Raw genomic sequence first — 20,921 nt, 5'->3', positions numbered from 1 at the left:
ACAACCTTTGGATATTGGGTGTAGCCTAAAAAAAAACGGTCGGGCAAGCACTAAACATTTTCAGAAAATATTTCTTTTTTTCTATTTTTAAGAAAGTTAACTACCTTATACAATTTTATTTAAAAATTGCTTTTAAAAAGGGTTTTTAAGAATTGGTAGTTTTTGACTACTTTTTAACAACCCGAAATAAAATAAATTATTAAAAACAATACGAAGCATCTTTATAGTCAAATTTGTATGGATATATTATCATTCTTCTAGAAAGGTTTCTTATGAAAATGCCAGTTAATATGATGTGAGTGTATGAAATTAGGGACCTATCCTCTTTGAAGCATCCAAATGGTCACTGAGCTTAACAGCACGAAGTGCATGCTAAAAATCTTTTTAACTTTTTGATTTTAAAAACTAAAATCCGCACCGATTTGGCTCCTTTTCAACGCTGCCGATTGATGTAACTCTGGACTAAAAAGTGATAAAACATTTTCCATTAGCCTTTTGTGATCCGCCGACCCGGCAGCCGTTTTGCAGGTTTATATTGTAGCGGGTCCGACAATCCAATAAGCAGGAATGCCAATACAGCTGAGACTCAGACTCCGCACTTCTTTTTCTGTTTATTTGCTTTTTATTGGAGTGTGTCAATAGCGGGACTGGGCGAAGGTGGGAGCTTGAAACGTGGATCGGGTGATGGGTTATGAGCCCTCTCGGAAAATAAATACCCATGGACATCAGCCAGGACGAGCGTTTGATGTTGCAGCGCGACGGCGGCACTGACGCTTTATTTATTTACTCAATAAAGCAAATTTATTGAGTAATGCACGATGGGGTGGGGAGAGCGGGCTTTCGGGTGGTTGGGGATTTCAAACAAAGGCTCAAACGGATTGTGACGAAAATCAGGGAAACAAAGGGGCCGACAAAAAACCAGAGGGAGGGGGGATGTAAAACGGATTGTAAAAAATTTTCAAATGTAAATGCAAATAAAGCGAGCAAATGTCATAAAGTAAGTCTACTGTTTCTACATGGACAACACGACTACATAAAGCACACTCACGCACTCACACGCTCTCACACACGTACGCAATATATTTATATATATGTTTGTATATATATGCATACATAAATGGTGCAAAGTTTGTTTCGGTTTGAACTCGGTGCGCTTGAATTTATTTTATTTTACTGTATTTACTAACCAAAAATAAAAACGGTAAAGGACGCCCTGAAAAGTGGGCTAAAAAAAGGAACCGAAGAGCGAGAAAGAAAGTGCAAATGGAGGCACAGAGATAGAGATGGCGGCGGAGAACGAGTGCGACGGAGACAGCGGCACAAAATGAAAACAATGCCATGAATTCGCATTGTTCGCATTGTTGTTGGCGTCCTTGTTTAACAAATGGATGAGCAGCAGAGCGCGTTTCGCGAATTCATCCAAAGTTTTCTGCAAAAGAGATCTTTAATTATGCATGCTTGGCGGAGAGCTGAGTGGATTGCATTGAACTGCGTTGAACTGGAGCTTGGTCACACTTTGTTTCCAAAAGAGTGACCACATTTTGTTTGCGCTAGCTCACTAAATATCAAATGGATGAGCGTTGATCTGGAGCATGGTCACACTTTGTTTCCGCTAGCTCAGAAAATACTAAGCCCCATCATGAGGGTGACCATATTCTGCTTCTGGGAACCCACTAAATACTAAACCCAATCAAATTTTGTTTTCCTAATCATAAAAAATTCCACCGACCAACCTACTGAACTCACTAGTAAAATCTGCTTTTCAACCTTAGGGCATTCGAAATTCTTTAGTGTTGGTTGTTATTCAAAGCCACGCAGTTTGTTTTATTTTGTTCTACGTAAATTATATGTACGGACTATGTAGGTTATGGTATAAATATTGCGACAGGCACTACTATTCTCTTTCTTTCTCCGCCGTTTGGCTTGGTTGTTTTTGTTTGATTGAAACATCGAAGGATTTATATGAAATGGCATTTTTATTTATGATGCCATTTCGTTGATTAACACTCTTTGATGCGCGCCGCAAACAGCATAGATACAACGGCATAGACAGAGGGATACGAAAGAGAGGGGAGTAACTAAACTGCCGGATACCCCTTATCTAAAGCTAAATGGGCAAAAGTTTCTTTTGAATAACCAAAATAAACATGATATTCTTGTGTTTTTCAGACACTGCGGCACTATTTGTAGCTTAAAGTAGCCCTTAAGTTAACTAAAACTTAACTTCTGAAACTCAATAGACTCCTCAACCATTTTGAATACATAGGTAAGCTAGACACTGTGCACATTGCACACAAAATGCGTTTTTTCGTTTCAATAAAAGCACCGAAAAACTGACTGTGGGTCACTTTCAAAGGTGTCCTCCAATTTCACTTCAATGTCGGCAATTAAACATAAAACGCTTTCATAGCAGGTGTTTTATTAGCTTCGTGTATGTATATGCAGAAAACAAAACGTTGGTCAGATGCACTCACAGAAATTAGTACCTAGATCAACGTGAAAAACGGTTCGTCTTCAACTAGAAAATCTGAGTATGTTTGGGTAACTTGGCTGTTTTTAAAGGCGAGCTGGTGACAAGGGTAAAAACTTCTTAATTACTTTAGGGTATAAGCCAGATTTGCCTCGCGAGGGTTTAAATGCTGACTTTTATATGACACGTTTTCGTACAAAATATATTATATTTTTCAGTTCGATTGCAACTTGTTGACAGTTTATTTTCTTATCAAACAAACTAATATTGCCCGCTCGGAAAAAGTTTTGATGCATAATGAAGTTATACTCTCTAAATACCATTATATGTCATAAAATGATTTATATTAAAGAGCCTCTTACTGGTTATGGAATTCTATAATTCCAAAAATCCCATGTTGATCGCTCGGAATGGATGACTTTCGCGATGAAGGGATAACTGGGCTTTAAAGAGATTAAGCCCCTGCTGATACAATGACTTAATTTGTTTTCATTGTTTACGCGATTCGATGCGACCCTGCACACATAAATACATGTATGCACAAACTCACATTCCCACGGGGTGGCGCTGAATAATAGCTATTTTACATTTATTGTTGTGTTTTTTATTCTTTAACGGTTGACGATTGTTTATTGTTGTTAACAACAATCGCTTACAGTTGGTGGTTTTTGTGCGCTGCTCTTTTATCGCTTAAACTCCTCGGCACAATGCCGGGGTCGGGCCCCGGTCACCACACCCCGTACTCCCCGCTTTGTGAGTGTTATAAATTAAATGTGAGTGCTAATAATAATATAATACGATGATAAAAACAATGAGCAATGCATTTTTCGGCCTCGCATCGCACAAATTGTGCCGTGTTTATTTAAATTTATTTTGATGCCGCCGCCCGATGCGGCGATGCGATGCGATTCGATTCGATTCGATTCAATGCGATTGTTGTTACGTTCGCTTCTGTTATTGTAGGACCTTTTGTCCCAATTGTTGTTTTTGCTGTTGCTGTTGCTGTTGCAGTGCATCGGGGCGTTTAATATGCGGAGTGCTCTATATACATACATCTGTTGTAGGTACTATATAATCGTGAATATTGAGTGGTGTTATGGCTGTTATACTGGTAGTTAACTATAGATATGCGTATATAGGAATAGGTGCGCTTAACGGTTACATAATTGCGATAATTGTGGTGCAGTTGGGAACTCGTTATTGCTATTGGTGCCTTTTAGATTGGAAAATCGTTAGAACTGTATTAAGTTATTTGAATATTGTGCACTTGAAATGGCAAATGAAACGGAACGGAAGAGCCACGAACGGAAAAGGAAACGAAACGAAACGAGAATGGTACGAAAACGAAGCGGAAACCGAAGCAAAACGGAAGTTGAAAATTCAACGCTGCGCTTGAAACCGATACATACCTTGGCTGGTGCTGACGAACCGTCACCACTCACCCGATGACCCCCGAGGTTGTTCACCACGCACGTGAAGGTCGCGTCCCGACCTTGGGCGATGGTCACGTTCTCCAGCGGAATCACAAAGTCCGGCTCGAAGGCGCCCACTGAGGAGATTTTGTTCGAAATGGTAAGATCTTCATTTCAATTGACATTTCCGTGAAGAGAAGACATTGATTGAACAATTAACACAATTTCGAACAAATTTACATATGCTATGTGCTAGGTGTGCGTGTGGGTGGATGGCAGTGTCTTGTGTGTGCGAGTGCACTGAGAAAGTTATTATCCAATCAGCAACTTTCGCCCCCAAAATACCCTGACTACCTAGGGTTCCGCAGTCTTGTTACCAAATAAATATGGGTAAAACTCCTTTTTACTGTTTTGTTAGTACTACCCAAACTATCTGGCTGTCCGTCCGTCCATTTATACGTAAAGTAACCCTTCAGCTTGAAGTCTTAAACACGATAGCTTTCTCTTCCTCAGAGTACAATTTGCATTTTAAATATAAGCTACAAATAATTCGAAAGGAAAAGACTATAGATGCGATTTGTATCAATTTAATTGTATGTAATATTTTTAAAAAAGCTCACACTGTTAAAATAAGTTGTAAATTATTCAGTTTAAGTTTCTCATATCCTCAATAAATAACTATCTCAAGTAAATTGTAGTTTCCCTTTTTCAATTCTTCCCATTGACACACAGAATATTTTTTAACTTGGACTTTCTTAGTACTTTTATACCACAAAAACTAAAACAGTGTTTTCATAACAGTTCAGTTGTTAAGTTCGAAGGCTCAGTGTAATGTGTAAGGATAATATTATACATTATTATATTATATTATGAAATCATGCCACAAATCGTGTACATCTTTTTGTAATGACAGTTTCTCCTTGTGTAGGTACTTGTGTTTGGGTGGGTAAGTGTGCATAGCGAGCGGCCTGTCAACGATAGGCAAATCAATAAGGTTAAGCTGAAGGGGCCGGCTAGATCGAATGACTCATCGATGGAACCGGGAAATCAAGCAAGCAAAACGTGGTTAAAGCTGGAATATGGGTATATCGATTGCAACAAATGGGTCAATTACCGACATTCTGACCTTTCGATAGTGCAGGATTATCATAGTAAATGAAGCAAAGCAAAAACATTTATTGGCATTTGCCCAACGCACCAGCGCCAGAGCTCGTTAGCTTGAGGAACCGCCGTCCACTTACCAATGCAATTGCACAGCAGGAGCAGTAGGAGCAGCTGCCACCGAAAAGCTGGTCCACACCCACTTCCACTTCCACTTCCGGCTCCGGCTCCAGATCGTCCCTGACCCGATCCCGACGCAGATGCAATCTCGAGTTGCGCCAGCTTGTGGTGATTGGGTGCTTGGGACAAACTTGGATGGGACTTGGTACTTTGCTCTTGGCTACAGCTTACGTCGGCGATCCGCTCGCCGCCTTTCTTAACCACCAGCAAGTTCATCATAAGACTGTCCTAGCTTCCATTGGTATGCCTTTAGCCGTGTTTACCTTGAGATGCTGAAAACGAAAAGCAAGTAAGCAAGTGAGTGATAAAATAGATAGATCTTGATTTTGAATATAATCTACTTTGACTTCCAGGGCACTTTTTCTTATAATTATCCCCACACGCCATTAAATGTGGAATGCCCTTTAAGCCACCACAAAACTACCAACGCTTAGCTCCAATTAGCCAAACAAAAGCCGCCCACTTTGAGCCAACTTTGCTGTGCCTTACTTATTTTGCCTGTCTGTTACTCCCTGCTCGTTTTGGCTGCGCTGTCAATTTGTCAAAATAAATAATCTAAACAAACGTTCGTACATATTGCACTGTTCGCCCCCGTATCTGGTAGCTTGTATCTTTCTTTTGACTGCATTATCAATCGACGGAACGTTGCATGCCCACTGGGCGGCAGAGGACTCGAGAAACTTGGCTCGAAGGATACCAGACGGCGAGCTGCCTTGCCTTTGTTTGGCGCGGACAACATTTTTATTGCCACCAAGGAGGGTTCATCGGATGATCGGCAGTTGCATTTTATCGCAGGGAACAAAGGGCGGGCATTATTAGTCCACAAAAAGAAAAACATCGCAAAGCTGAATCATGGTGTATCTACGTTGGGGAAATCCATTTGAAAACCCCCGTTAGTGTTATTTAAAGGTCTGCACCACGGGTACATATTCTTGGTAAATGCTTTAACCAAAATATGGGTGTGACGAAACGTAACAAAACATTTGCAAATGTGACCAGTCGAAAAACAATTTGTGGTAAGTATGTCAGAGGGACATGAGGTCGGAAACGCTTCCTTTTACCTGTTACACACTTTCCGATGAATCAAGTACACCCTCTTAATCTACGATTAACGAGTATAATGTTACTGCAGAAGAAGCTGTGGCCACTCCCTGCTACGACCAGGCAGAAAATACTCTTTTTAACTCACTTGATCCTCCTCTAAAGAGAACCGGAAAAATATGGTAAAACGTACTTTAATTGAAAACTGTGGTAAAGAAATGAATTAAGAATTTCAAACAAAGTTAAGACCCTTTAAGTTTCTTAAAGACTTAAAATGTAAATGCAGAAAATCACTTGTGAGAAGATCCCTTGCCTCTTGGCACAGGACTAGTGCCTTTCGCAAGCGCAAGGACAGTGGAGTGCAGGACACGAGGCCCGCACGTGCCGCCATTTACATTTGCACGTAATAAATTCAGGGAACGATGGACGAGGACTAGGAGTCGCAACAGGAAGTGTCCCGGAAGTGCATATGCCGGCTGTCGTTTGCCCGGCCCCCTTCTTCGACCCGAAGGACGCGTCCGGGACGGGACGGGGACCAACGTGTTGCATTCGGAGGCCCTCTTCCTTGCAGCGGCGTGCATATTTACGTTGACGAAATTTAATGAGCTCACAAAGGCCGGGCCCAAATATTTGAGCTGCGATGGCTGGATCGAAGCCAGCGCATTAGTGTGGGTACGTGTGCAAGGCGTTTTATTAGATACGTGTCCTATCTGTCGCCCAAGCCCAACTCCGGGTCCTCGGTACTTAGTCCTCCGGCCCGTGGTCCTCGGTTCGTAGTCCCTGCCACCCCTAATAATCATCTGATGGCGCCGATGCGGGCGTCTTTTGTACCCTCGCCACTCAAACACTTTTCACACTTTCCCCAGTTTCTGCTCCAGTTTCGAGGCTTAGATATGGTACATATGTGAGATCTGCAGATAAATTTGCATGCCCCACCACCTCCACAAATAAATGATGCTTCACCTCCCCACAAATGACATAGTTTCTCCACTGGACTCTCGGATGTTTGCCTGTTAATCAATATTGTGTCTGGCTTGATAATTACGTATTTGCTTTTCGTCAGCAAATACACAACAAAGTGCACATGTTATTAAATTTAAAAACAGAAAAGCGTGCCAAATTATGGTACTTTATCGTGCGTCATCTGTAAGAGGAAAAGATACGGAAACTAGTCTTCAAGCCTATTTGTCACCCCGGGTCTGAAAACCACAAAATAAATTCTAGATAAATAGAGCACTCCAGCTTACCTTTACCAAACACAACTCGTATCGTATATATTATTTTTTGGTTGCTACGAAATGCAGCTACTACCGTCACTAACGGTACTATTATTTTGGGTAAGCTCTCAAAAACTCTTTACTAAGAACTAAATTCTCAAATTGGATTTTTGTATCACGACGATTTTTCTTAAACAGAGCGATGGATCTTAAAGTATGAGTTCTTGGGAACAACAGTTTTCTTTTCTCCAGTATTTGTCAATAGATAATAAATTATTTAAATCTACTTTGAAACCAAAACTCTCAATAAACTCGAGTATATGGCGAGCTCGACTCGATTGGTGATTCAGTTCCATATTAAAAGTACCTTTTAGGGTCGCAGACAGTGACGTGAACCTGCTCGTTCCGTTCCAGACATAAGTAAAAATTGTACAATTTAGACAAATAATAAAACGAATAACAAGTTTGAAAAGTCGTGGTGGCATGCTGCCACAGGAAATTTGTACAACAAGCTTAAGTGCCCAAAGTCTGGCGCAGGATTATGGACCAGGCATTCGGCAAAAATGCAGTTTACCTATTGAATGAAACTTGATGCACAACGAATGCATTGCATATTTAGATGCTACTTTTTGAGGCAGCTCCTCAGCAGTGGATCCCAAAAGCCATGTCGGCAGATACGGCTAATTGGAAATATAAAAATCCCCCACAACTCTGCGTGTTTCCCAGCCAACGAGCCCCGTGGAGAGTGCATTTATTCTCCGTTGCACTCTCGACAGGACAAATTGAATTACCAATGATAATATCATATTGATTTTGGGCCGCACACGGGGAGGGTAAACAATATGGTTAAAAATTACTTTGTAACCCGGCAAATTGACGGTTCAGTTCAGCTCGGGCAGGTGCAATTTTATTAGGGTCAGGTGGTCGGGGAGGCGCCTGTGTCCTCCACTCGGCCAATCTGAAACGCCAGCCCTTTCCCCAGCCGCACGGGCCTTTTCAGGCTTTTAATTGAAACAAAGTGCCATGGCTGAAACTCAATATTAGAGTAAATATTGCCGGTGCCTTGGAATAATTTCGCTGCGCCAGGGATCCGAGATCGCCGGCTCAGGTGGCTTAATATAATTTCTGATTGTGCAGAAGGCGAACGGAAATTGCTGGCTATTTATTGCCTGCCTGCTGCCTAAGTGGCATTCTCCTTTCGACTCGCCGGCTTCTTGCAGCAGCAAAACGCTTCCTCTCGGCTCTGATTCGGCCTTGTTTTCCTCTGCCGAAACTTTAAGTAAATCAGCATGTGTTTTGGCGAAAATGCCTCTGTGCTTTTCTTGCTGACATTTAAAATTACACACTTGGGAATGCCAAGTTTGCTTCAAAGTAAACAGAATTAAGCCCACAGCTTCGGGGCGGTGGCAAAGACAACTGGCCATCGACTGGCCATGGAACGTGCTCATTTTCCCACCCACTGTCCCCCATGTGGTCGTTGTCATGGTCAGCAAAACTTACTTCTCGCGGCGCTGGCAAGCGGGCTGGGGACTTCGGGGGCTGGAATGGGCTCGGACACCACTGTACAACTAGTATAAATGTATTTGCTTAACTCCTACGAGCACACACACTGGCCCACACGAAGAACAAATATGCAGCGATCTAGTTATGGCCCAACTAGTTGCTACCCCCTAGGCCAAGCTCCTTATTTTATTTGCCTGATTATTGGAAGCGGTGTGGTGCTCAGTGCCAAAGAAAGTATATCACTCGCTGATGGGCCCTCTGCCCGTATTACTTGCATTGTATTTATAGGAAATGTATTTATTTTATTCAAATAGCTATAACTATGCTGATCCCTGGCTAGTTGCTTGCAAATAATGTTCACTTCGTATTATAAAAACAAGTAATAGGGTAATAAGTGCTTTGGCAGTATTACAATAGAGCAAAGCTCTCCGGGAATCTGGTGCTTGGGGTTTAATGAATGCGAGTTCAGGCCCGAGACCCTCCTCGGGCTGGCCAGATACCTCGCACTGTGGCGCAGCAAACCGTTTGACTTGCCCCACCCATTGTTCCGCCCCGCCCCGGCACCCGCCCTGGAATGCCCCGCACACACCTCGTGTTAGTCTGGGACTTTAGTGCTGATGCGACAGATTTCCGAGACACTGGGACATGTGGCAAAGTGTAAATGAGCAGTCCAGGCCAGAGCTCTCGCCTCGTGTGGCCAGCGGCGCAATTGTCGCACCAGTCGGAATGGGTCCTCCAGCCGCGCCGCCCCTGCCCCTGCCCATGTCCCGTCACAATCCTGCAACGCCCCTGTCACTCCCCCCCGGCTTAAGCCGGGAATGCCTGAATATGCGTGAGTGTCAACTGGTCCACATGCACGGCAAAAATGCCAGCTCGTGTCATATTTTTATTTGCTGCTAGCCCCCAGTCGTCCACCGACTTTTCCGCCTCCATGGCTCGGTCCTTTGTTACTCGGCCACGCCAAGCGATCACCGCCCCCGGGCACCACGCCCCTAATTGAGCGCTTCGACTTCGGCCTTACTTCCAGCTCCACCGTGACCTGGCGGCCATTGAGCCGGGCAGGGAGGAGGAAAGGGTGGCAGGAGGGTCAGGAGGGGCAGTTGATAGGTCACCACCAGCGCTGGACAATTGCCGTATTTGCCTGATCCTTAGTTATCCTTAGTTATGCTGTGTGTCTGCGCTCAAGTGGAAAAGTGCCCCACTCCGATGCGAGGGCAGGGGAACTGAAAAACCCAGATCCCCGGATTGGTTTCTTGTTTTGTGGGAAGTTGTAATCCACAAAGTTCTTTGGCTTAGTCGCCGGGGCTATCGCCACTTAGACTTAACATAAGTCCCGATTTCCTAATCTCCAAAAGACATGCATTTTTGAAAATAAAGAAAAACATCTGCACGCGGAGGGAGGTTTTTCATAATTGGTGTATTTTGAATACACCTGCCTAGTACTTAAATACTTATATGGCCTTAAACAATGAAGTCAAAAACAATTCTTTACTTCACATTAATTAAAGGATAACATACAAATCATGCGCTTTAAGAACTTGTAAATTTTCCATGTTGAACCACTGCAAACACCATAAAGTATTCCATTAGATATAGTCAATTTAAACCGCTTTCATTGATCCTTCTTTAATTTTGTAGAATTGCAGTGTGCCCTTAAAGGGGAAAACTCTAATAACGTCGCAGAAACATATGTTTACTTTTTTCTTTTTTAAATATACCATAGATAGTTAGATTGATAGATAGGTAGATAGGTAGATAGATAGATAGATAGATAGATAGATAGATAGATAGATAGATAGATAGATAGATAGATAGATAGATAGATAGATAGATAGATAGATAAACAGATAAATAGATAGATAGATGGATTCTTTATCGCTTCCATGTCGTTTTAGGTAGGGGTATTTATTTGGGAGAGTCTCAAGTCGGTAACTTTCAAATTGAGCTGCCAACTCAGACTGACGGAAGGTCAGTCGTCCGACTTTATCCACTCTTCTTCCAGACACACTTTAAACTCGCGGATACCCACCAATAATAACCGAAGCTTGAAAGCATATTTAACTGCTTGGGAGTGAGGGGCTTCCGATATTCATGAGATTTCCACTGAAACCCCAAGCCGGAACGTCTTCCCAGACAACGGCAATAAGTCGAAAGTCACGAGTCACTGGGCAGTCGCCGCATCGCCCATCCGCCCCGTTGCCCCGACGTCGGCCTCCAATCCGCAATCCCCAATCCGTAATCCGTAATAAGCTCTATCAATAGCCGGCCAAGTCAATAAGTGGGCGAGGAGCAACGGCTTAGCCCGGGACTCAGTTCGCCGAGTTGAGAGGAGGCAATTGCCGTCAAGTGCCAAATAAAGGCATAACTCGGCAGGCAGGGCGCAGGACACAGGCGGCAGGACACGACAAAGGGACGCGGCCCGAGGATGGGAGGCGGCGGGACAGGCCTGAAGATGGGAACTTGTAAATGGGCAAATAAAATGGAAATGAATATAACAAAGTCTCTGACGCGGAGCCTTCCGCTTTTCTTGCGCTAAGTGAAAAGCTGACAAGCAGCTTACGTAAATAATGTCAACGCAACAATAAAAATAATAAACGAATTAGCTGCTTATTCAAGGGCCATGACCCGGGGCCCGTGCTGGGAGAGCGGGGCTGGGGTCGCACGAAAAGGCAAATCCCCCGGACAAACATTCAAATTGACTTTGCGACTCCGAGGCCGCCTGTTGGGTTTACAATTTCAAAGGCAACCCCAGGACCCCAGGACCCCAGGACCCCAGCCCGACTCCTGCGACATTTGTAACTCTAGTCTATTTGTCTGCGCTGCTCGGAAATGGTGAGCGGTGAATGGTGAGCGGTGAATGGTGAGCGGTGAATGGTGAATGGTAAATGGTAAATGGCAAATGGAAAGCGAAAAAGCGGCGACGGGGACAAGGACGTTAAGATGTTTATGGCTTGTCAAGGATTATTGTTATCACCAGCTAGCCAGGTATGCAAACAAACGACTGTGGCCCGGAGAAGCTGCTTTCGCCAGCTTTCCACGCTCTCTGTCATGTAATTGCCGTGTAACAGAGATGGTAGGACCGAGACCCACGGCCCGGACGGACCATCACCGGACGGGCAGTGCGATGGATGGGGCCGGGCCCCTGTCTGGCCGGAGCCACAGCTTCAGTTTTAATCTTTGCCCAAGTCAAGCCAGCAAGCGAAAACCGAAAAAAGCCAAAAAGCAGAAGGGAAAAACTATGGAAAATGTAAAATGTTATTAGGGCTGCGAAAATGCGAGTGGCGAGCTGGAATTGGGTTCGCACGCAGTGGAGGGTAGCTCGGGGTAGCTTTGTTTCGATTTGAGTTGCCGCGAAGGTGCAGAACAAACAGGAAAATGTCTGCTCTTAGGCAAAACTCAATTAAAAAAGGGTTCTTGTGGGCCAAAAGATTGGTTCAATTTGTGTAAATATAGTACTTAAAGCTCTTAGGTGCGGAAAAAACACACACAGAACCTGGTATTGTAAAGAGTACTCCTTGAAATAAAATACAAATTCCTATATTTTTACTGTGTGGAAACAGTATTGAGGAGGTCCAATCGCCGTGTGCCCGAGAGGCAACTTATGAGCAGAGCACTTCGCCCGGCTTTGGCGCATTTTCGGCTTCTGCCGGAGTGGAGCAGATGGAGTCCAAGCGAGTGGCGCCGGGGCATCGGAAAGCTGCCAAGTCATGAACTGTGACAAAAGGATTACAAGGGAGATACTGCTGAGCTGCTCTCGTGGCTCCGGCCAGTGCAGTTTATAGGCTAAATGAGATTAATTCCGAGATTAGGCAGGACCACAACAATGGCTGCCGCCGGGACGAGGACGTCCTTCCCCAGGACAAGTGTCCGAGTTCGTGTGCGTGCAACCCAGTGCGTCCCATCCCGACGCCCCTCGCACGAGTCCCATCTGCCGCCCTTCGACTCGTCGCCCGCCTGTCGATTTGGCAACGTGCAAATTTATTAGATTAACAGCAAATATCAAATAGGAAATTAACTGTCGTCTGGACACTGAATGGGCGGTGGCTGGGTGGTCACTGACTGGCCGTCCACCTGTCTGGCGCACCCCGCCCCCACTCGCACGTCTGTCACTCTGTGGTTGGCATTTGTCTGTCCGAGTTTCTTTCGCCAGTTGACATGCAGAAATCTGAGCTGCGGGGCGAATGAATTTCGTTATTTCTGGACTTTGGGCCGGCTCGCCAGCGCAGCATTGCCTACTTTCGAGGGCGAACAAAAGGTGTTGCCTACATCTAAGGGCGCATAATCAGGGCACGCAGTGTTGCCTACTTCTCGGGGAGTGATTTAATGGCAAAACAGTGTAATCTGGGATTATATTTACGTCTGGTGCGCTGGAGAGCCTTTTGAATGGGCTCAGTACTTGAAATGATCGATTTGTGTGTCAAATAATAGTAATCTGTAAGTAAGAATTAATAATTCATCACGTTAAATGTTTCTTCCGTTCCAAGCTAGTCAGCCTTTGGTTCTGCTCAAACAGGAGATTAAAAATTGCACTACCTTTGTCTCCGATCCAAATAGTTATGGCTATAGTTATTGTTACACCAGTTGTACGTAAAGCGTGTATATAAGCGTACATTGTATTTGTTAAACACGCCCAAATTCCCGACGATATTGCTGTAGTGATTAATACTGTGTCCTAAACGTTTTATATAATCTGGCTTATTTAAAATCAAACTTATTCCCATATATTTCAAAATAGTGTACTTACCTCGTCAAAAAATGTTCTTAGCTTCAAAAACGTACCCCAAGATGGGATACAGTTTGGAAAACTAATTGTTCTGGGATTGTTTCTCATATTCTAGGAAAATAAGATTATCTGTACTATCTCATTTTTTAATAAGTATCCAATTTCTATTGGTAAAATTCTTTATACGTATTTTTGGGACTTTTTTGGGGTCTTACTTCACAGAGCCATCAAATTGAGTCACAGTTAACAATAGTTAATCTGCCGTAAATCCAACCTTATACAAAAAATATAAAATTAAATCCGTTCCGTATATTTTATAAATTTCCCGACAAAAGCACCTCTAATAATACATCCAACACAACTCGCAATACATTTATTGCGTCTCTAGGCATCATTTAAATAAATATATATTCGACAATAAGAAGCATCCAACGCATCGGACGAAGGCTCAAAAATGCGGTTGTATAATACAATTCTCCCAATAGCAAAAATATTTCTGTCAATTACATTCTGATAATACTATTATCAAAACCAGCACCTAGTATATCTTATCTGGTATCTATATTAAATATCGATAATATATATCATTCTGCACATACCAAATGTCGAGACCTCGAGAACTACAGTTGTATTGGACATGGAGGCGGTTGGGAAGAGTTTCGGGGGATTAGAGAACCACATCCGCATTTGTTAGTCCGCAGAAAATGACATTAGCCGAGTGGGGATGTATTTTCGTGGTGACAGGCTGTGAGTCCCAACAATTTGCTACCATTTTGTGTGCCGGCTTCAAGTCCATCAACCAGGAGGTGCGAGCAGCAGAGGGCGGGCAGGAGCTCCACCACCACACACACAGTGTACCAAATGTGCACCAGTATGAGCAATGGTGCGACCAAGTGACAAGTGCCAGAGCCAGAAAGGGTGCCTGGGGTCGGGCGTCGGGGTCAGGGGTCAGGGGTCAGGGCGCAGGCCCGGAATGGGGATCAGCTGGGGTAACCACTTGGGCATGCGGATGTGTATTAAATGCTACAAATAGCTGAATCCCATTCAAAAGGGAGAGGGCTGAGGTCAGCCCCACAAATGGCAAGCAAAACATGACTCGCTGACTTGTTGCTGTGTGGGTGGTGGGTGGTCTCGTGGGTGTGTTCGTGTGCGAGTGGCTGGGTGTGTGTGTCTGGAATGCAATGAGTCAACGTCGCAAAGACACATCCTTTTTCATGTTGGAGAAAGCGAACCACTATTGGCAAGGGATACCTGGCAGGGCGAGCGGGGTGGAAATCCCGAGCGAAAGCAGAGTTGGCTCTATGCATATGTGTGCGCCTGCACTGAGAAAAATACTGCGCACCAAGAAGGATGCTCATATCACGTCTATAAAACCCACACAGCTATATAACAATGAACACATTTTAGGCAAAGATGCTGTAGCTATTCGACGTGGGTATCCTAAATTTGGCTGTGAAGTATAACACAAGAAGTACATAGACTCCTCCAGGAAGATACTTCTCAGTGTGCGCCTGGAGCGGGGTGGGCGTGGCCCTGCATGTCCCGATTTTGTCAGTTGAAAAGGGTTCAGACAAATTTTTAAATTAATGACAAAACGAGCACCGCGAGACAAAAATGGTCCGGGACGTGTGGAAGAATTCCGCTTTTGCACCACACCGCAGTTTGTTTGCCGATGGAAAATCGTTTTAATTAAATTTCGTGGCCGGTTGGCAATGCCGGGCGGCAACAACAACGGGCACAACAAAAGCAATGAACTTGCAATTGCCCGTAGAATGTACTCCATATTATTTATAAACACCGCTGTGGAATTGCCGGGCCCCTTTTGTGTTTGCCGAAAGCAAATGAAAGCGGCCAATTGATTTGAGACCTCATTTCGCAATAAATACCCTCTCCTGTGCAAATCAATCAAAGCAAAATTCCTTTCACGGCCGTTCAGTTAATCAACATTATAATTTTCCTTTGTCTTTTTAAAGAGCCGCCAGTTCCAGAATTAATTTCGCTATAATCGGCTTTAAATGCGAGCGAGGCCACAAGCAGTGCCTCGGTGTGTGCAAATATTTAGCAGAAAGTGTGAAATATCTTAGGAGAGCCATAATAGCCAGCGGGCCTAAGCCATTGCCTGAAGCCGCAATCCAAATGCGGCTTTAAGCCCGGGCTCGAAGCAGGTGCCTTAACGAAGGCCGAGGACTCCTGGGAAGTATGTGCCAGTGAAGGCTTCACACAGGCTTGCATTTAGCACACTTAATATGCGCCTGCTGTCACACATTAAGTTGTTCGCCGTCTTGTTTCGGCTTTTATTGTTGATACCGAAACGAGTATTAGCGTTGACATTCTTGCCGTCGACTCTGATCCGAAGTCAAGTGGCTTCCCTCCCAGGGGCGCGCCCCACCACTCCAGGCTGTATTTGCATGTGGCCCGCTGGAAATGTTGTGTAAATGATCTGCTTGACTCGCTTATTGCAGCTACACATGCGAAGAGGGGAAAGTGCCGTGCAAGGCCATCGGAAAACAGGTAAAGTGGGCGGGGAAATCGTGATACGCAGGCAAACTCAAGTGCGACCGGAGAAAGTTTGATTTGCTGGAGTCTTTGCCCATTGACTTGGTTATTCTTGGCTTTGCATTCGGTTTATTGAGTTTTGGTGTGTGTTCCTGTGGGTTATCCAATCTCTGTTATACTTTGCATCATATCCATGTGATTCTGGTATTTTACGAAATATTTTACAGTAACATTTGTGTTGTTCCTCATGTGGTAAGGCACTAAGTAAAAACTTGACTGAATCCCTTAGTAATAGCTTACATTTGTCTAAAGAGAAGCTAATAGAAGGCATTCGGAAGGCATTCTAACATAACATACTTATGAACGCTTCCCAAGCTGCATTGCGGCTTGTTTTGCCTACTGGTTTGGTTATTCTTTGGCTTTGCATTCATTTTATTGAGTTTTGGGTTATGTCCCTATGGGTTATCCAATGAATCTCTGCTAAAGCTTTATCATATCCATGTGATTCTGTTATTTTCTAATATATTTTCGCGTAACATTTGTATTGTACCTCATGTGCTAAAGCATCAAAGGGATCAATTCCTGAATCCCTTAGTAACTGCTTACATTTGCCTGACTAGCATTGTAATGGAAGGCGAGAAGGCATTCTAACATAACATGCTAAAGAACGCTTCCTCATCTGCAATTTGCCGGAATGCCTAGTAATAGAAGGCACTCAGAAGGCAAGTCAACGTAACATACTCGTATTTATGAACGCTTCCTCAGCTGCATTGTGGCTTGTTTCCTACGACAAGCCTCTGGTGCAAAGTATCTTTCCTTTTAATGGCCAATTATTGTTGTTTTGAATAACATTTCTGCCTTCTGCTGTTTCTCACTGTTTTTCCTTCCTTTGTGCGCGTGCAGTTGATCCCTCCAATTACTCCGCAGCAGATACAATTTTCTTTCGTATCCTGCAAGTTTTTGCCAGCTTCTTGGCTTTCCTCGCCGCCTCCCCTCGCCAATTACCTGTTGTCTTGCTGGCTAATTTCTGTTGTCAAATTGCCCGCGCTGCTCTATGCATTCCGCAGTCGCCCTCGACAACATTACGCATACGCAGCGGGCTCCGCTGGGGAAAGCTCCGCCGTTTCCCGGCATTGTAGCAGTGGCATTATTTTTCCACTTAAAGCAACTGCGAATATTGCGCGCTGGCATTTCCTCTCAATTGTTTGTGCAATTTTCTTTTTATGTATGAAAAATATTTCTTTTATTGTGTTGCTGCCGCTGTTGTTTGCCTTTTGTTAATGTGCAAGTGCTGGTTGTTTGTGGTTTGCTTTGTTGGCCATCCGAGCCCCGAGCCCCGAGCCCCGAGCCCCGGTCCGGCCTTAACCCTTTGCTGCCCGCGCCGGCCCACACATGTGTAACCATTTCGCCACTGATGCGTTTTTAATTGTGTTTATTTCCGCTTCGCTGTGACACGTCATTTATTAGTCCGCGAAAAACGCGAGCAGCCAGCTGCTTTAAGAACCCCCCGTTCGCTTAACCATAAATCTCCGCCGGGTCTCGATCAATCTTGGGGTTAAAAACTGCAGCCTGATTTATTCGCTGACATTTTGCATTACCGGAGCCCTCCCCGGCTCCTCCTTGCGAAACAAAAACAAGACAACCAAATGAGCGTATTTACAACGTGATTCGGGCCAGTTGGGCAGCGTAATTATTGTTGTGCCTCATAATTACTGTCCGAAATTTTCCTTTGTTTCGCTGGGGCTTGGGAAAATCAGGGAGAGGGCTCTGCGAATCCGATTGCCGCCTTAGTGCTGCTTTGTTTTTATTGCCTGCGAGGGATGCATTTGAACGTGTTTGCCCGTACGAATCGAGCTAATTGCAGGTAATATGAACAGCCACTTTTCCTAAAATGCATTTTCACTGCGCGCCACATAGTCAGTCATCGCCTGGATCGCTCGGCCATATCCCATTTCCAAATAATTAGCGCCGATTGAAAGCCCCAGGTGGCCCGTCAATTTGTTCCACTGCCATTCCTCCTCGGGGTCCTTCAGTTCGACAGGAAAATTCGAGCCCAACAACTGCAGCCACCATCGGAAATTAATTCACCTTAGAACCGACCAAAAACTGAGTTTGCATTTAAAACTATAGTTTTTCGTGCCGAATATCAATTGCTGGGGAGAACAAGCAGTCTGCTGTACCGCGTGTGAGGCCAAGTACTGAAGGCTAGATTAAAGATTAAAGGTTATAATAGCAGAACGTTCTCGTGTTGCGAGCTACAGATGCCGTTCTCGTTTCCGCACAAGAACTTACTCGGCAGTTGTCTAAGAGCATTAATTAACTATTCGGGCTAACGAGGCCGGTAAAAATAATTCGCAGACTTATCAAACACTCTCCGTTCGAGCGGGATTAAGTTGCAATAAACGCCTGCCAATATAAGCAGAGGCAGCGCGCAGACAATGCATTTAATACCAAGCCCAGAGCGAAATTCGAGTAATATTTCAATTTGCCCAGCTGCCGGACGAAATCAAAGGCCCCTGCCCTCCGGCTGCTGTGGAGCGTTAGTTAATTAACCAGTAGGAGAAGGACGCCGGAGTCGGAAAGGAGTTGTCAAGGAGCCAAGGGCCACTTGCCGTGATCCCGGTTAACCAAATCGAGGCGAACGAGCTGGAGCCAAATTCCAAATTAATTCTAATTGAAGTGCATGACTTTTGTTTTGACCCAAATGCCCAAAGGGAGTTTTTCACAGAATAAACAGGAATCACCAGTTCGAAAATCACTGCAATCTGGCTTCAATCCAAAGCTGCTTACGGAGAAAACCCTTTTATTTTGCGTTCCAAAATACATATGCTTTCCAACTAGCTCCTTAATATTTTCATAGAGCGCTTGGAAACTGCACTTTTGCATCTCTCAGTGCACTTTCTTCGGGGGCGGAGTGGGTGAGGAGGGGTTCTCTGCCGAAAGTGGCCATACTTTCGTTTGCCGCAGCTCCTCCACTGCCTCTTTGCTCTTTTTGTGCGACACTGCGTACATTGTACACACTTCATTATTTAATATAAAATGCATCCTCATACGCACACCCGCGCTCAAAGGAAGACAATTGCCGGGCGAGGCGAGGCGAGGCGTGGCGAGGCGAATGGGTAAAAACGTTATTTAATTAATTAATTTTCATTAAAAACACGACAAAATGCGACGGCAAATGGGCAGGGGAGGGGCTGCGCTGGGCCGGGACTGGGCCGGGACTGGGCAGGATCAGGAGCAGGGACACTACGGTTCGGTACATTAAGGGCGAGCAGATGCCCTCCCTTGTCCTGTCAGTCGGGCTGTCATTTACAATTTTAATCTCGCTGTGCAGCAGTTTAGCTTAAGTTCGGGACGCGGGATAATGAGCGGCCGGGTCCGCGCTCAAGGATAATGGAGCCTGCAACGAAGGAGGACGCCGTCCACGGCCCACCTGTAATTAAACAATCGCGTATGCAGCCAGCGCCTCACCTGGCCGAGGCAGGACGAACGGCCAAGTTGGGCTTACAAATTTCATGGCTAATAAATCACTTTTAATATTAATAAAACATAAATCACGGCCAACTAAAACTTGGGCTGCTGGCTGGATGCTGCAGTCTCATTTTGGCGCCTTTTGTTCGATGGCAAAAAGTTTCGAAGAAGCCCCCGAAAAGGTTCCCCAAGAATGTGCCAAGTGGCGGTGGCGCAGAAGTGGTCTGGGTCCGGAAGAGTTTAAAGTTCAGGTGGGTTGAATTTGCTCCAGCAAATCAAGAGCAGAGCCGGGGATAAATAAAATATCTGTATACGCGATTTCGGGCCAAGCAGAAAATATAAAAAAATATAAAAAGTTCCAATTACCCTATTTAAAATTAAATGAATATGTTGTGATAATGTTAAAATATTGTTTTAATGTATTCAAGTGGCTCTAATAAACTATATTCGCATTGCTGCTTATTCTTAACCTCGCTTGTTATTTTTCTAAGTGGTTTTAAAATGTTTACTTTTTTAACCCTTTTTAAATGACGCAAGAGATGTAAAATAATTATTTTTCTTAATTATAGCTTGAACAATTTTTCAATGTTTACTCGAGTTTTTCTATTGAACAACCTTAATTTATTTAAAAGTTTTCCATATTTAGTATTTAAATCCCTTACTCTACTCTATTTTATAAAAAAAAAACTTTTGAAAAAGAACTTCAAATTTATAGCACGGAAACTGAAAATTCAATTTGGGCTTAAAATTCGGGAAAACTAGTTTTTGGTTCCTTTCACTCGGCCTGCGTTTTATATTATGAGGTCTATTGATCTTGAGTAGAACTTGAATTGGTACGGCCATATCTCTTGATCAGCTTAAATTGCATAATAAGGTCTACAGTAGTGTTTAAAATTAAAAAACAAGAAATTTAAATACTTTTTAAATTAAATTTATAAAAGATATATATGTATCATTTTGTATATAATAATGTATAATTTAAATACAATTTTCTCATTTATTCCTATTCTTTAAGCCTTTTAACTTATGTTCATCCCTACAATAAAAACATAATAAAAACATAATAAAATATATAAATATTATATTTTTAAACATTTTTATCAGAAGAGAGCCCAGAAAGCCCAAATAATATTTTTATTAATCAGAGCTGTAAAAGGTCTTAAAGTAGTTTGAAATTAAAACAGTGGATTCAAGGCAAAAAAACACCGATATTAACATTTTTGTATCTTTACTTTTATTCATTTTCATTTTATCTACATTTTCATTTTATCTTCTTGTTAGATTGAAAAGCAAAGTAAAATAACAAT

The 20,921-nt window shown here is 43.7% G+C and overlaps 1 protein-coding gene across 2 annotated transcripts in view; it reads right to left on the bottom strand.

Moving 5' to 3' along the window:
* LOC108035802 (neurotrimin) overlaps nucleotides 1–20,921 on the bottom strand; it is a 37,440-nt gene that overhangs the window by 14,981 nt on the left and 1,538 nt on the right. The window contains exons 2-3 of one of the 2 annotated variants that reach the window (XM_017111544.3): nucleotides 5,124–5,435; nucleotides 3,880–4,049 (exon numbers count right to left, since the gene is read on the bottom strand). In XM_017111544.3, coding sequence (XP_016967033.1) covers nucleotides 3,880–4,049; nucleotides 5,124–5,382 — 429 coding nt within the window. In that variant the 5' untranslated portion in view covers nucleotides 5,383–5,435. The remainder of the gene's footprint in view (nucleotides 1–3,879; nucleotides 4,050–5,123; nucleotides 5,436–20,921) is intronic. The other variant, XM_017111545.3, reaches the window with a different exon arrangement.

This window comes from Drosophila biarmipes, chromosome X, assembly GCF_025231255.1.
Source record: "Drosophila biarmipes strain raj3 chromosome X, RU_DBia_V1.1, whole genome shotgun sequence".
Classification (NCBI taxonomy): Eukaryota; Metazoa; Arthropoda; class Insecta; order Diptera; family Drosophilidae; genus Drosophila; species Drosophila biarmipes.
Note: the sequence above shows the minus strand (reverse complement) of the source record. Positions and strands in the feature narration are given on the sequence as shown.